The sequence below is a fragment of the Astatotilapia calliptera genome, chromosome 4 (assembly GCF_964374335.1).
Source record: "Astatotilapia calliptera chromosome 4, fAstCal68.1, whole genome shotgun sequence".
Lineage (NCBI taxonomy): Eukaryota > Metazoa > Chordata > Actinopteri > Cichliformes > Cichlidae > Astatotilapia > Astatotilapia calliptera.
In genome coordinates, this window is record NC_137425.1 from 23748014 (window position 1) to 23764827 (window position 16814).

Here is a 16814-nt window from a genome sequence, read left to right on the forward strand (position 1 = left end):
GCTGCTCCACATCGAAAGGAGCCAGCTGAGGTGGTTCAGGCATCTGACAAGGATGCCCCCTGGGCGCCTCCTGGGCAGACCCAGGACACGCTGGAGAGATTATATCTCTCGGCTGGCCTGGGAACGCCTTGGTATTCCCCCGGATAAGCTGGAGGAGGTGTCTGGGGAGAGGGAGGTCTGGGCCTCTTTGCTTAGGCTGCTGCCCCCGCGACCCGGCCCCGGACAAAGCGGATGAAAATGGATGGATGGATGGATGGAAAAATTAATGAATAACGACAAAGACACTTTGGAAACGATAAAACCCAACAGACTTCAAAGGAGAGGAAGGAATCTCTTTTCTTTTTCCGTCAGTTTTCTAATATCAACAAAACACTGGTTTTCTGTATGACTTTATCAGGTTCCCACATCATTGCTGAGGATATTTTTGCCCACTTTTCTTTACTATTTGTTCAGTTTATTGAGGTTTGTTTATGAACAGTTGTCTTAGGGCCCAACCACAGCGTTCAGACTCAGGTTGAAGTCTGGACCTTGACAGGCCCATTGCAGCACCTTGAGTCTGCTGTGAGAATGACTAAAGGTGTCCAAATCATCACCCCTCAGCCACCGTGCTTAACAGTTGGTGTGAGGTGTTTGTGCTGATGTGCTGTGTTTGGTTTTCCCCTAACATGGTGCTGTGTGTTGTGGCCAAACATCTTGACTTTTTTCACATTTGGCTAAAGGGCAATGTTCCAGAAGTCTTGTGGTTTGTGCAGATGCAACTTTGCAAACATTCAAAGCTGTTCTGCCATGTTTTTGTGTAAGGAGGCTTTATCCATGCAAACCCTTCCAAACAAGCCACGCTTGTTCAGTCTACTGTCACGAACTTTGACATTTAACACGGTAACTGAGGTTTGTAGAGTCTGAGATGTGGCTCGTGGGAACAGTCTGACCTTGTGGTGAATTTGCTCAGACGTCCACTCCTGGGAAGATTGTGGGATTGCATTAACGCATTTCTAAATGCTCCAAACCAGCAGATTTGTTCATACTTGCTCATGATCAATTAATCAAATGCATTTGATTAGTAGCAGCACCCGGCTGCTACTTAATCTCTTAATTTCCATGGAAGCAGTAAGGGCTCAAAGACGCTGGTGAAAATGTATTTTTTTACATTTGACTGTAGATGAGAATTGAAATGCACACTAAAAATAAACTGGGCATAAATCTCGTCAGCATGCACAAAGTCACTGGATATAAAACTACTGGGTAACCAGTATCAATTCAAGGAGCTGTCCTGTTTTACCCAAGCATTAGTGCTGTTTTGTATTGTTCTTTGACCATTTTCCAAAAGAATGGATGTGCAACTGCATGTCTTTATGTAATGCTACTAAATCATCACATATTGTGACAGGTTGCCTTTTCTACAGTGTGTGAAATATAAATACTCATGCAAATACAATATGTATGAGTATTTGCCTCTAGTGTGTCTGTATCTTCACCATAGATTGGATGCTTTAGTTGCATAATGAATTACTGTTGGTCAGCGTAACAGGCTACCTAATAGCGAGCAACACTAAAAACATACAGACACAAATTGCTCTTTTTAAAACAACTATTTTCTGTGTATTTTAATCAGGGGGCTCAATGTAATTTATCCCTGATATAATACGTTTGAAGCTGCTGTGACTCTGATGCAGACAAACTGGTGAGGAGCAGAGTCTTGCACGACAGCACTGACATGGCTAAATATTGTAAATTCTGTGTGAGGTGAGCGGATGTTGCTTGTTGTGTCAAAGTTAAATGTCAAACCACACTCTAATACACACGCTCACTCACACATACGCTACCAGGACCACCTGACAGGACATGTAAAAACTCAAAAGTACACACAGGCCCACACACACACACACACACACATATATATAGAAACGTGCAAACACACAGGCTGTCTCCCACACTCTTTCTCAAGTCGGTACATGCCCACCCCTCAGCCCTCATTCCACAGAGACACAGGAAGTCAAAGGGTGACCCATTTCTACTAGAGCTTTTACTTTGTTTGGCGTCTGTACAGATGCCACTGAGCGTAATGGAAACATACTGCATGCGTAGAGACAAGGCGACATTTTACACTGACCTCAACGGCTTACACTACACAAATCTACAATGAGCAGTCCAATGAATTTAGCAGATCTGCTAAGCGTGTACTGTAAGCACAAACACAATTACTCACTCTGTAAAGTTTATTTAGATTTATTGGCAGATGTCAGCTCTGAGTGATTATAAATGTTCATCATTACAGACAGAAGAATAAAGACTATATCAGCACAATAGCAAATACACACTAAAAACAACACAGAGGCAAACCAGCTGCCTTTTTTTTCTTTCTCAACAACAGGTCAGTGTTAACTCGAATCAACATAATGCTTACTGCTGGTGTAGACTTGGTCCCTTCCCTTTCAATTTTATGCAGCCAAAAGGCATCATGATTACCATAATAAGCACACACAATACGTCACCAAAAAAAGAACATTTCACTACTTCAAAAGTTCAAAATCAACCTGCAGCAACAAATCATTTTCTGTCTAACAACAAAACAAAAATAGGAGCTTTAAAGCACTCTCATACTATTTGATTATTTGGAATTCATTTAAAGTAATAAAAAGCAAACTTTAAAAGGGCATTTATGTGTTGTTGTGGCATTTATACTTTTTTTTGTTTAAGGCTTTTTTCTAAAAGTACGACATGATGATGAGATGCTAAGTATGAGGCTAAATGATGCCCCCGCAGCAGCCTACATGCTGGTTAACTCTGCAGCGTTGTACTGCTTTCAGGAGTAGGTTGCTGGTTAGCATGCTCTGTCAGAAACACTGATTTATGTGCATATTTTTCTTGCTATGATACCAGTTATAGGTTCCAAACCATCTAAACAAAAGACCAGAAGTGTGAAAGTGAAACCTACATTAACCGATTAGCATGTAAACAGGAAAGCTTCTCTACTTTTATAGCAACAGCTGATTAAATGACTATATATGTTATATAAAATTGGCCTTTTTCATAGTTTATTGGCAAAGAAATATCACTGGAGTTCCCCTTAGACCTATGTAGCTTTTTGTTTCTTTATTAATGTTCCTTAATGCCAAAACTCAGATCAGCTTGCTGAATGGGAGCTTTCCAACAAAAATACATTCACCACTAGCATTCAGCAGCTATACAGCTACATGTCTGATGGAAGGAAACGATAGAAAGAGTATTACGCTCGCTTTCACCATGATTACACTGGGTGATTGCCGGCACACTTGCCATAAAGCTTTATAAAGTAACGCTTTGCTTCTGGAAGCAAGTCTAAGCACTCAGCAGCCATGCTGAAACATATTCAGGCACTTATTTAGGCACTTGTAATCAAAACTGCACGGCGATTTGCCGTGTATCCCGCTCGTGCTCAACATCTTTGTTGATATGTCAATTTTGCATTTTCTTTTGTGCTCTAATGTCTGCAAAATAACTCGTACACGAATAAATCATGTAGGCGATCGTGGAATTCGTTTCTTTGTCAGACTAGAAGTTACACTTTGTTTGTTGTGTAAACAGAAGAAGTTTTAATTGACTGCACAGAAACTCTAATTGCAACTTTTCAGATGGATTTGTTGCTGAATGTTGCCTGCAGCTCTTTCAGTGTCAGGTAGCCGGTTTTACCGGGCTCCATGGGCATGGAGGAAGATCTGCACATGGCGCCAGGCACGAGCCAGGCTGAAGAGCTATCATCGCTAGCAGCTGTCATGGGTGTATCCTCCTGATGGCTGTCAGAGGACATCTGTGGTTCAACAAGGAGGCTGGGAGGTGTTGGAGGAGAGAAGGCGGGGCATGTGTGTGGAGGAAAGCGTACAGGAAGGATGAGGAAAGGAATGTTGTGATCATCCAAGAGAAATTGCTCTCCTCCTTCCATGTACCTTTCTTCCTCATTGTCAGCTTCAAGTTCGATTCCGAAGCCCGAGTCTGGGCTCTGCGGCTCCCTCTTCAAACTCTCGTAGGTTGGAAAACCGCAGAGCGAAGGGCAGAAGGACGGGTGAAAATCATCGTGGTAGGTAAAGTAGGCCGGGGTGGGGTCAATGCACGCGAAGCCACCGGAGGAGCTGGAGGTGAAATAGCTCCGGTTGGAGAAGATGGATGAAGAGGCGGAATTGTTGACAATGCCGCTGGTGTCTGAGTTCTGGAAGTGAAGCAGGGCGCTGCTGGAGCTGGAGGAGGGAGAGGTGGATGGGACTACATCAAAGTCCTCACACACCTCCACGGGGGAGATTTGGTCGATGGGCTGTGCTGTGAAGAACGACTCTGAAACTGAGAGCGGATTCAGCCATTTCTGTGGGGGGGAAAACACTCAGACTATAATATTCACCCAAAGAATCACACAACAGTATCAGAATGTGTGTATGTGTGTCACACTCTGAAACTGAACAAACTGAAAGGTGAATTAGCACTTTGCATAGTAAGGACAGGTTTCACGAGTGAGCTTAAGTGCATTTTTAGAATATTTTGCTTGAACAAGGGTCAAAATCACGGAGCAGGAGGGATTAGGAAAACTTATCTTTTGCTCCCACTGATGCAGCCATTAACATCTGTTCTAATTTCCCCCTCAAATTGTTTGAATTTCACATTTTCATTGCAGAAATTAGGCTGTCCACTTAACAAAAAGGCTTCAAACCAATTGCAATCCAAGATTCTTGGTACCTGCACTCGCTGTTTAAGCATATGTGTAGGACAGACAGACAGTTACAGCACCATGGGAAAAACTGCTCTAATAATAAAAATGCTGTTCTCGTTTTGTTCAGTTTGAGGACAACTGTTAAAAATGTCTCATTCTTAATGATCCGTATGCATCAATGATTATTTTATGAAATATGGTGCTTTTTGGATGCTCAGACTCACATTTATTTAAATGCTATATGTATTTATGAAGTTACTTTGCTCAGTAGAAGTTTGTGTGAGATTTTGAATGCAGAATTGAAGTTGTGCGTATGTTTCTGTGATGGTATTACTCGTTTTTTCCCATAAAAGGATGTCAGCAGTTCTCTTTTGGGATACCAGCCTTACAGTTTGTATGATGTAGAGTGAACATGCGCAGTGACAGTTTAACTGGTTGAATCTTGGCGAATGTGCCAGAAAGCAGAAAACTAGAACTTTACAAACTATTTCAGGCGTGGCGGGAATCCAAACCCATCGCCACAGACAACTGACGGGAGTGCGGTTCAGGTCTTTCTCCCTTTGTTGTGGGCTGTGGGAATCAGCGCCTTTGATGAAGAGCTAACTTTATGACATTTTATCATTTTAATCAAACTTCATTGTCTTCATTTAATAAACATTACTGAGAAGGAGAAGCAGGTCATAAACTAACACCGTGGCCTTTGCATTATATACTTATATGTTGTTTTGATCCACGTCTAAAGTGAACAAATTTAGCCAGCGAACAGCGCACACACTCACACTTAAACAGTTAAAGGTCCCATGAATACCACATAATATACTACTTGCTGTGTGTTGACACCTCTGCAGTGAAGCGGTCTGTGTTGCCTGCGGCTGGATATTTTGATAAATGGATTGTTAGTCGAGAACATTTATTATTTTTACCTTTAGGTTTCCTTCGTGGACAGAGTGCAGCGACTGGAAATACTTTGAAGGGTTCGGTACTGCCTTCCCTTCGAGCAGCCTGAAACAACATGGGGTCGAGCGTGTATATCAGATATACAGAGATATATACAGATATATGCGCACTCTGATAACAGCCAAAGTCACAGTTTACTCACCCCCTGGTGTTGCATCTTTTGTAAACGACCAGCACAACAACAATAATGAAACACACGGTGCCGAACAGTCCCATCTTCACCAGTGAAGACAGACTAAATCCCTCTGAAACAGAGAGCAGACAGACTGAACATGCACAAATGTACATATTCAGTTGACCTTTACTTTGTTGCCTAGACAACGAAGCAGACTGGATGCATCCTTTTTTCCAGCTGCACTTATTCCCAATGAAAAGGTTGAACTGTGATGCTTTTAAGACTGACAAGAGATAAGCAGAGTGTTCACCAAGCTCACCGTTTACACTGTTTGTGTTGTTACCAAGGTTGTCCGATGAATTCACTTTCCAGGATGACGCTGGACTCCAGTGGCTCCAGTGGCCGTTATATCCAGATTTTTCAGTTTTAACTCTCACTCTGACGTCCCCATGCCCCTTTAGTTCAGACAGAGCTAATCTCAGCTCTTTGTCTGGTGTTTTGAAATCTCTGGCCTCCTGAAAAATGGAAAATTCAAGACAGGGTCAAAATAAAGGAATAAAATACAGAAATACTTCTCCAGGCTTCTTAAAGGACAATCAAAGCTCTTCTTTGGATGTTTGCTGCCTTTTATTCTGTCCTCTGTCAGGATGAGGTCCGAGCTCAGGGGAGGCCAATCCATGACTGATCCTCCATTGTGTGTGTTTTTTCTATCAGGTATGCTTTTACTGCATTGGCAGTGTGTTTGGGATCGTTGTCATGCTGACAAATCAATCAGACACTTTCCAGGTGGTGTTTGATGGTGAATCAAACCCTGATGGTGGTTTTCTTTGTTGATAATTCAGTTTGACAAGATCTCCAACACCATGGGCTGAAAAGCAGCCCTAATCCACGACAGAGCCTCCGCTGTGTTTTAGAGATCACCTCCTCCATACATCCTTTTTGAATCTAAAAATTTCAAATTTTCTCCCTTTTTCCTTTTGTTAAGAATGTCTTCATCTACTGCAGATAGTATTTAGGCCTGCCAACTTCCTCTTTTGTCCTTTGCTTTTACACGTTTATCAGTTTTTTAAGCTTATGGCTTTTTGGAGTCTTTGGTTTTATTCTTGTCCTACCGTATTATCTGATGTGTTTTTGTAACAGGGTTCTGGCAACAACGTGCCTAAAATACACCATTTAAAACATTTTTTTGTGCCAAATTCATCTGAACATGATCAAATACAAGGACTGGACTAAAAATGAATGAAGAAGCAGAAGATGTCCAAAGCAAAAGCCTGAAAAATCTTGAGAAAGCCTGGGAAACTTTGCTCAAGTCCTCTTTAAGACCCAACCCATCAAAAAATACCCAGAAAATTCTGATTCTTTTGGAACTGAGATGTTTAATAATCCTTATAACAAAATCTACAAAACATGTTTTGCTGTATCATGTTGTTTATGATATATTTTTATAATTTATTTATTATATATTTTTTCTATCGCATTTCATACATTGGGCATTTTCAGCAACATTTCGTTAAGAACAATGTTAATTTTAGACCAAAAAAAAGAGTTTTGTCCATAACGTTTTGAAATCATGGCAAGTATTGCTAATGTTGATAAGATGAGGTCTCAGAAATTGATGAACATGTGGCAAATATGATACAAATGGCTTTATTGATTTACTCAGTAATTTGTCTAAAAACTCTGTTACTGCATGTATGTAGATGCTCACCGTCCAATCTTGGTCACTGGTTTTGGTCTGGATATGGAAGTAAAGGGCTGACAAGTACGGTAAGATTTTTTCGCCTGGGCTCCACGTTATGTAGAGGTCTGTGCCGTTGATGCTGACATTGGGAGCACTTGGAGGATTCATTATAACTGCATACACAGACGCACAAACAAGGCAGATTATTAAATGTTGGTAATTGTTGCAGTTATTAATCCATCGTTGTAACTTATTCCAACTGTGCGGTGTATCAACAACAATTTGAATAGAAGTCAGAGCTACTCACTGCAATCTACTGGGCGATAGTTTATTAGGGCCTCCACTAACACTCCATTACAATTCACACTAAAGTTCAGTCTTTTAAAAGGATTTAAAGTCTGGAAGAAAGCAATAAACCATTAAACAATGAGGATAGAACTTGTGTGAGTAATCCAGTTTGCCATGTTTGCATGTGTCCGATACTTACTTTGTTTTCAAAGACAATACTGCAGCCAAACAGAGAGTTCTCATGTTGTTCAAGCTTGCATTTTTGGCTAGATGAGAAAAGGACACAAAAAGGGCAAAATCTTCACTTAGCACTGACGTTTTGTAGCCAAACTGTGACCCATGATGTTCCTTTTTGTAAAATTAAAACCTTTGTCCCCCAACTAATACACACAGTTTTCAGTATGTCAGAAATATCTTACATATACAGGGCAGGACTGCCATGTGTCCAGATTGTCATCACACCCGAAAGCCAACAGTCTGCACCGGGACCCACGGCAGAGCTGTTCAGCGTGCAGCTGACATTGTTGTAAAAGTCATTTGCACAGGAAAGTCCTTGAGTAACAGAGACACAACAGAAAACAGGAGTTGGGATAGTGTTGCTTTATCAGTATCATGAGACTTTACGTTCAGATTAGACTGAACTCTGTGTGCACTCAAATATATACACTCATACCATGTGAGAGTCTGTGGGAGTGGGCCGCATGCACTGAAATGATAACTATCAGGAGGTGTGAGCACAGCAGCACCTCCATCGCTGCGAATGTGGTATGACTGTAGGCAGAGAAGAGCGGTCATACACTGAGCGTTAGAAGGGCGAGAGGAATAAAAAGTTGTAAATACACCAGCTTAGACCTGGAAGTCAGCTAAATACAATCACCACAAAGCTTCTAGGAAGGGCAATATTCACAGCTTGAAAAGCTGTGGCAATACATCAACTGTGTTTTACAGTAAGGACCTCCTCTAAGCCATACTGTTAATGCAAGCAACACCTTATTTAGTTTACAGTAGCTGACTTCATACTTTGCAGTGTGTGTGGCTTTATGCTAATGAAACAAATGAGAGAAGATGAACAAACCAGTCTAAAAAAAACCTCGGGGAACATTATGTGACCTGAAAGAGATGAATCTTCCCATCACGCTATTTTGACTCCAAAAACTCACTAAAACTATCCAGTACAGTAAAAAATCATCAACTCCAAGCTGAAAGACACACTTGTGTTTGTGTGTATGTACTTTAAAATTATTACATCAGCAAATGATTGTTTTTATTAATTAACATAGTAATTCCCCCCCCCCCCCCCTCCCCTTAAACAGGACTAATAAAAAATGTTTGAAGAAGTAATAAATTACCTCATGAGTCTTGGTAGCAGGTGGTCAGGAAACACATTGTTGCTTCCTCTTTTGGACTGACGAGAAGATTTCCTTCTGTTCCTTTCTATTTGAACATCGCCGTCTTTTCTGGTGCTGTCGTTCTGTCACTCACAGTCATCCCCCTGCCTCCTCCTCCTCACCCCTCCCTCTTCTCTTAAGTGCCCAGTGATATTTTCCACTTGAAACCACAGCTTACAGGGGCTTACAGGAAGCTTCGTGCAGCGGTGAGTGATAATGAGAGACGATGGGCCGGGGTGGAGAGTGAGATGATGATGGTGGTGGTGGGGGCGGTGGGGGCTTGGCTTGTTGTACAACACCTCCTTCTGTTCACCACCAGCTGCAACTGCTACCTGAGGCCCCGTTGCCTTGTTTAAGGTAATAATAATTGTACCGAAAACAAGAAATCCAACCACATCCTGTTTCAATCACAATTGTAAAGTGGGTTGTATAAAGAGAAACTCGCGAATTGCTCTATGAAGTGGTTTATGTCAATGAAACTCATCTTAAAAAGGACATTCAAAGGATTATATAGGCTAAAGCTACCCGATTTAGAATCGTGGGGTTATTTAAAAATGCAAACGCGAGAAGCTGTGCATGAAAACCGCTGCTGTTACAGCCGCAACCGCTGCAGACACATACTGAAGTACTTCCAAAGAGACAGAGAGTAAAGGAGGTTGAAAGTTAAAGCAGCAGACAGCTCTTCAGTCAGTGGCCACCAGGCATTTCTGTAGTCAAAGGCCACCTGTTATTCCGTCTCACTGTGTCAAACGTTAACCCTTACAGCGACGAGGGCTATGTGGCAGTTGTTAATGGTGATATGGGGCAAAACGGTAAGCAAGCGAGTTTCTAGAAATACAAAATGACGAGCTGGAAGGGCATCACTTGTTATACAGCACAATCTGGTTAATTTGCACCTCAAAAGGTTGTCACAAGAAAAGTGACCGTAAGAAACCAGAATTTGTCTTTGTGCATATTGCCAGTAAAATCCGAAATATATAAAAACAATACCAAACAAGCTAAACGTGATAGGTAAAGTTGAAAAAAAGAAAAGAAACAGAGAATCTCCTGTTTAACAAGACACACAAACTTTTGTAGGTTTGTAGGTTGCGAGCACAGTGATTGTGCAAACCAAATCAGTGAGATCAATTTAAGTTTGCAGAACGTTTTTGTTCATCTTTGTCTTAAAGGTCATCGGAGGCCATTGTGTAACTTGCCTTTATACTAATCATATAGGCCTACAAACCACACGCACAAAAAAAACTTTCATGCAGAACATTACAACTGTTGCGACACAGTGTTTTTGAACTCAGCTATACTTTGTCTGCCTGAGTGGGCTTAGGCCTGCAGTAGTAGGCCAGAGGGTGATGGCGTGATGCAGCCGCCACGGGTTCCTGCAGTTACTTAGGTGTCAGCATCAGTGAGAACCAGCGAGACGAGAGCAGGGGAGGGTTTAAATGTGCAAAGGAGCGGGGGGGTTGGTGAGGGTATATGACACTCACTGAAAGGTCAAAGTCCGCTGTGCCTGTGGCAGGAAGTCGTCGAAAAGACCATAGAGATGTTTGTGCTCGGAAGGCAACAAAATCATCATACCACAACCATAGTGGGGAAATGTTCAGTGGCGAGAAGGTGAGAAGAATAACAAGGGAGGGTATACTCATAATACGAACCCTACAGCTCTATAAAACAAAGCACAGTGCTGCTCTTGAAAACTACTGGGTTAACACTGTTTCAAGATTAGTTCTCCTAACTGACAGAAATACATCATTTATTGACTCATCCCCCCCAACAATCAGACTCAACTAATATAACCCCCCCAATAAAATTATGAATTATCTTGCATAAATAGGCTGTTGATTTTCTTTACTCATTTCAGGTATTACCAGCAAAATAGTTGCATGTTTGATCATCTTGGAATTTACCCAGATGTATTTATTTATTTAGACAGCGATTGTGACACCCCCCCCCCCAATGTTCAGCACAAAGTTATGCAGATGCATACATTCATATACAGCATTATTGTACATGCTTTAACAGAGCTAAACTCACCAGTTAACCTAACTGGTGGGCTGTGGGAGAAATATTTGATATTGTTGGGACAGGGAAAAAATGCAGGGTCCGTGCAAAACATCCCCAACTATCAGATGTTTCCAGACATTGATGGTAAATGTGCTGCAGTGTTATTCAAGCTTTGGACTATCGACTTCACTGATGAACAACAGCGTGTGGGGCCAAAGACTAGATAAGTTGCAAATGTTCAAAACAAATGTGGTAGATAGCATAAGTGCCCTCTTATCTGTAGTTCCATCAAGTGAACAACCCAATGTGTTGGGCCAAAGATAGCACAATCCTGTCAGAATTCATGCACTACATATGTATATGGTGTATATATGTGTAGTTTCCACATATATAAGTATATATATGTGTGTGTGTGTGTGTATACACAAAATTTATATGCAACTTAAAATAAACAGAGAAAAAAAAAAGTAAAACATGTTAGCTTGCTGTGATAAACCAGAGCTAGCAGCTAGCAATGCTGGATTCTCTGTAAAAGGGAACATGGCACCACAACGCGGAACTACACACTGAAAGCATGAACCACTGGACTTTTAATTCATCATAGTGAACTGATGACATTTTGTATCTACATTAAACTTCTGCAAAAATGTCAAATTAGCTTCACACAGGCTTCATAACAGATGAGCTCAGACATGAAAGCTGTACTATCTGCTGATCAGTTCACACTTAACACATTCAGCTAGAGCTGAATTTGACAGTTTATGCATTGTCTAGTCAGCATATGGAACTTCAAAGAGACCCCTCCACCTCCTATCTTTGTGTAGTAAAGGATCAGATTGCTACTACAGATACTTATTATATAGGTCTGGGTTGACAGGAGAGGCAGGAGGTTGTGACAAAAACACAAGTTTCAGTGGTTTGTGTTGAAACCACCTCCATTCTACTGCCTTTACACATCACACAAAGAGCCAAATAACCGCTTTAGCTACTACTGCCATTTACAGACCCAGTTCTCCAAGTTATAATATGAATTGGGATTGCATTTTATAAAAGCGGTTATTTTATTCATTCATTTTTGTTTACTTTATATGGACATGAATCATATTGCTTTTGTTCTGCAAACTAAAAAAACTTATGTTAATTGAGCGGGATATTACAGAACTTCCCCTGACTAAGCTTTTATTTCGAGCGCAATATTTATCTCTGTTTTGTGCATGCTAAAAGTGCAAGCAGCACCATCTCCAAAATAACCTACAGTGAGTCATAAGACTGGTGTGTGTGTTGTGGTATCAGAGTAGGAAACAGGACCTCGTTTTGCAGTGCCCTTTTTTTTCTTTTCACCATTTTCATCACATGCTTGGTGAGCTGCTGTTTCTTTCTGTTATACAGACAAAACAAACGATATATTAAAAATAGAAAATAGTGTAATAGTAGACCAAAAAAATTTGAAAATTAAGGTCAAATAAATATATGTTAAGCGACAAAGTAGAACAGGAAGAGAATGTCTCTACCGACTTCATCTGTCTTGTGACGCTACCACAGATGTGGTCTGCCAATCACAGGGCAGCAGCGAGGAGTTACTATGATACAGGGGAGTCTAAGGACAGAATATTTTGTGTAACATAATTAAGAGAAAATCTGACTAAGACAGTCATTTGGACCTTGGGCAAGATACTAACCCCGTGTTTGCCTTGGTGGTGGTCAGAGGGCCCGGTGGCGCCTGTGTCCGGCAGCCTCGCCTCTGTCAGTGCGCCCCAGGGCAGCTGTGGCTACAATGTAGCTTGCTATCGCCAGTGTGTGAATGTGTGTGTGAATGGGTGGATGACTGAATGTAGTGTAAAGCGCTTTGGGGTCCTATGGACTAGAAAAGCGCTATACAAATGCAGGCCATTTACCATTTACCATTTAGAATTTTAAGTGTATGAGGAAATGGTGACTTAAATCTAAGGATGCAGGTGATAGTATAAAAATATTTTCAATAATAATGTATTATTATCATATAAATGATAGTTATAGGCACCTTTGAACACACTCAAGGACATCTTACATTAATTAAATACCAAACTCACAGTATTCATAAATTAACAACAATGCAGAATCAAACAGAATAAGCGGGCTTTAAACTCTCTTTGATATTTGGGCATATTGGGGCCCGATGAATGTAAAAACAAAGAATTACCAGATTTTTTTTTACCTTATTTTTGTTTTTAAGAAAAATAAGCACCACATATGAAAATATTTGTTTAAAATTTTGATAGAACAGTAGCAGTATAATGTCCTCGTAAGTGGATATCAGGGCCCTGTAGAGCAAAATTGAGTATTTTGGTCTAAATAACCTAAAATGTGATGTCCACATATGTGGACGCCAGGTCGTAGGAGGTTAAAGGCTTGCCTTTAAAGCCAATATTGTAAATGTGGTGCAGGACATGCCACTCAGCTGTGAAGCCCACAGTGGTCTGGTAAGAGGGCAGTATAATCTCAGCATACGGGACGTACGAGTGCCACTGTGCAGAAGATCAGAGAGATATGAAGGTGTGAGGTTACAGAGAGACTAAATAAGAAGCAGACACTTAAAATTAATGTGACATTTATCACACATATGGTTTATGGAAGAGGGTCTGGTAACACAAGCAGCCACATACTTTGAACCAGTTTTTTGTGCGGTAACCCAGAGAGGACAGAATTATATTAATCAAGTAATGCAGAGCATGAGTGAGAATAGAGGCACTGTCATGAATGGGTGAATTAATATTATGTAAGTGGAGATATTGATGCGTGCTTCATTAAAGGAGGAAAGAAGAAGGAGAGATTAGAAAATCAGAATCAGAATCAGGAAGACTTTATTTATCCCTAAGGGGCAATTAACATACAACAGAGCAGCATGACGTTGAAGATAAGGACAGGGCATAAACAGGCAGTAGGGGTGAGATAATAAATACACACAATATAGAGTACATACACAGTTTTAAAATTACACAGTATTAAAATTAAAGTGACTGAAAGGTGAATAAGTGAGTAAAAGTGAGTAAAAGTGAGTAAAGTGTCGACAGTATAAAAAGAGTGTAGAGTAGTTTATGTTTCTTCAGTCTGTTCCTCTTCTGAAGGCTGAGGGAGTGGAACCAGAAGGCGATGGAGAAGGTCATGATGCTTTCCAGGAAGGCATAGTAAAAAGTCATCATGATGGGTGTGCTGACTCCAAAGGAGTTGAGTTTTCTAAGGAGGTATAGCCGTTGGTGGCACCTCCTGAGAATCTCCTCAGTGTTGTTGGAGAATTTCAGGAGGTTGTCAAAGATGGTTCCCAGGTATTTGTACTCCTCAACTACCTTCACTGGCTTCCCATGGATGGTGGTGGTGACTGAAGCAGCCAGATCCCTCTGCCTACTGAAGAAGGTCACCACCACTTTGGTTTTGCTCACGTTCAGTTCAAGTTTAGAGCTGTTACACCACTCTACAAACTCCTGCAGAGCGGGCCCGTGGTGTTGTGAGGGGCCTGTCAGCAGTGACAGGAGAACTGTCTTGTCAGCATTTTCACCAGGTGACAGTTGGGCTGTGTGGATCTGCAGTCATCGGTGTAGAGGATGAAGAGCAAGGGGGAGAGCACACAGCCCTGGGGGGAGCCAGTGGAGGTGGAACGGAGACCGGAAAGAGAGTTGTTGACCCAAACTTTCTGAGTCCTGTTGGTCAAAAAGTCCAATATCCACAGGATTAGCTGATCATCCAGGTGAAATCGGGAGGAAAGTTTAGTGGCCAGGATATGAGGCTGCAGAGTGTTGAACGCTGATCAGCAAATAGAAGTCTGGTGGAGGAGTCAGGGAACTCCAGATGTTTGTGGATGGAGTCCAAGATGAAGATTTTTGCATCATGGACACCTCTGCGTGCACAGTAAGCAAACTGAAAAGTCATGCACAGACAGAATTTATCACATATATCCCAAACAGTTCCTACCAGAAGAACCTCTATTTCGTCACTGTTTAATTTGACAACCACAATTCAAATCAAATCAAATCACTTTTATTGTCACATCACATGTGCAGGTACATTGGTACAGCACATGTGAGTGAAATTCTTGTGTGCGAGCTTCACAAGCAACAGAGTTGTGCAAAATACAATAATGTAAACAAGCAAAATACAAGAATGGCTACATCTGAAACTAATAAATATATGTACAATATATAATAGTATATGCATTTCTGGATGTGTATACTAAATATTTTTCTACGTGTGTGTGTGTGTGTGTGTGTGTGTGTGTGTGTGTGTGTGTGTGTGTGTGTGTGTGTGTGTGTGTGTGTGTGTGTGTGTGTGTGTTTATTCAATTTTATCTTCCCTAAACATTCAGTAAGAGAATAAGGCAGGAAAGTGGAACTAGACTTAGTGGAGAGACAGAGCTGTGTGTCATCAGCATAAGAATGAAAAAGTATGACAAATTACCTACAACTGTGAACTAAAGGTAAAAGAAATGATAAATATAAGGGGGACCAAGGCAGAGCCCTGTGTAACACCACTAAAAACTAGTCATGTGGAATCTTATGACATGGATATAATTTGTGGTCGAAACTCTGAAATGATTGAAGGTAAAATCGCAGTTTAGCAGCCTTACAAGCAGAAAGCCATTAAGGATATTAACTAACTTAAAAAATATTTGTGTTCCATCAACGTGTATCTAAAGCTTGAGGACTGAAAAAATATCAACTGGTAGGTTGTTGAATTTGGAAATTCATGTATATATATCCTGGCATGGTGGTTAGCACTGTTGCCGCACAGCAAGAAGGTCCTGAGTTCAATTCTAACACCAGGCCGGGGTCTTTCTGTGAGGAGTTTGCATGTTCTCCCCGTGTTTGCGTGGGTTCCCTCCGGGTACTCCGGCTTCCTCCCACCGTCCAAAAACATGCAGCTTGTGGGGATAGGTTAATTGGATAACCCAAATTGTCACTAGGTGTGAATGTGCGAATGAAAGTGAGTGCGAATGGTTGTCTGTCCCTGTGTGTTGGCCCTGCGACAGACTGGCGACCTGTCCAGGGTGTACCCTGTCTCTCGCCCAGCTGGGATAGGCTCCAGCGCCCCCCGCGACCCTGAAAAGGATAAGCAGAAGTGAATGGATGGATTGATGGACGTATATATATCCTACACCTAAAGAGATTTAGTTCATTCCATTGAAATGTTGGATTTTGGCATATTAAGGTAACGGTATTTGGAAGAGAACCTGGAGAGAAGCAGAAGCAATACATTTGTGTGAAAAGTGGAGAGCCAAGGAGTAGAGTTAGTGAAGGTAGATCAGTTTAAAAGCCTGGGGTCAACTATGCAAAGCAACAGTGGGTGTGGGTGGAGATGAGTGTTAACATGAGGATAGCAGCAAGAGTGAAAGCAAAGGTTTAAAAGATGGAGCCCTTCTGTGATGTATGGTGTGGCTCTGACAAAAATACAGAAAGCCGAACTGAAGAAGATGGAAGAAGTGTTTGGATAATTTTCTTATGTGAATTAAATCCTTAAATTAATTTCTGCTAGCAAACATTAGCAAGAAAAAGAGAAATAATGTTATTTCACCATCTTCTGATCGTCTAGGAGTGGTGAACGGATCAAAGTCACTGAAATTCAAAGGACTCCCCCCCAACACCACCACTATGGTCAGCACAAACTGCTAACACTAAACAAACCTTGGAGTTAAACCTCAGTTGAGAAAGACCGCACTCTTTTGCTAATGTGTTGGGGTTTTTT

General features: G+C 41.3%; 1 protein-coding gene across 2 annotated transcripts; it reads right to left on the bottom strand.

Annotated features, from left to right (window-relative positions):
* Window positions 1-2210: 2210 nt before the first annotated feature.
* Window positions 2211-9329, bottom strand: il2rb (interleukin 2 receptor, beta). 2 transcript variants are annotated; one of them, XM_026165538.2, is made up of 10 exons: window positions 9066-9329; window positions 8390-8487; window positions 8136-8268; window positions 7916-7982; window positions 7736-7826; window positions 7456-7601; window positions 6067-6262; window positions 5775-5877; window positions 5599-5677; window positions 2211-4333 (listed from the first exon to the last, which is right to left on the bottom strand). In XM_026165538.2, the coding sequence occupies exons 1-10, from the start codon at window positions 9068-9070 to the stop codon at window positions 3608-3610; spliced, it is 1644 nt and encodes a 547-aa protein (XP_026021323.2). In that variant the 5' UTR covers window positions 9071-9329; the 3' UTR covers window positions 2211-3607. The 2 variants fall into 2 exon arrangements, with proteins under 2 accessions (XP_026021323.2, XP_026021322.2); XM_026165537.2 differs by having other exon boundaries at window positions 5775-5898.
* Window positions 9330-16814: the final 7485 nt, after the last annotated feature.

What these genes read in the sequence shown, in the direction of transcription:
- il2rb (XM_026165537.2), bottom strand. An exon ending in CTATCGCCCAGTAGATTGCA is followed by an intron (nt 7,602 to 7,735) that starts GTGAGTAGCTCT and finishes CTGTGTATGCAG; the next exon opens with TTATAATGAATCCTCCAAGT. An exon ending in TCCACGAAGGAAACCTAAAG is followed by an intron (nt 4,334 to 5,598) that starts GTAAAAATAATA and finishes TCCCCCCCACAG; the next exon opens with AAATGGCTGAATCCGCTCTC.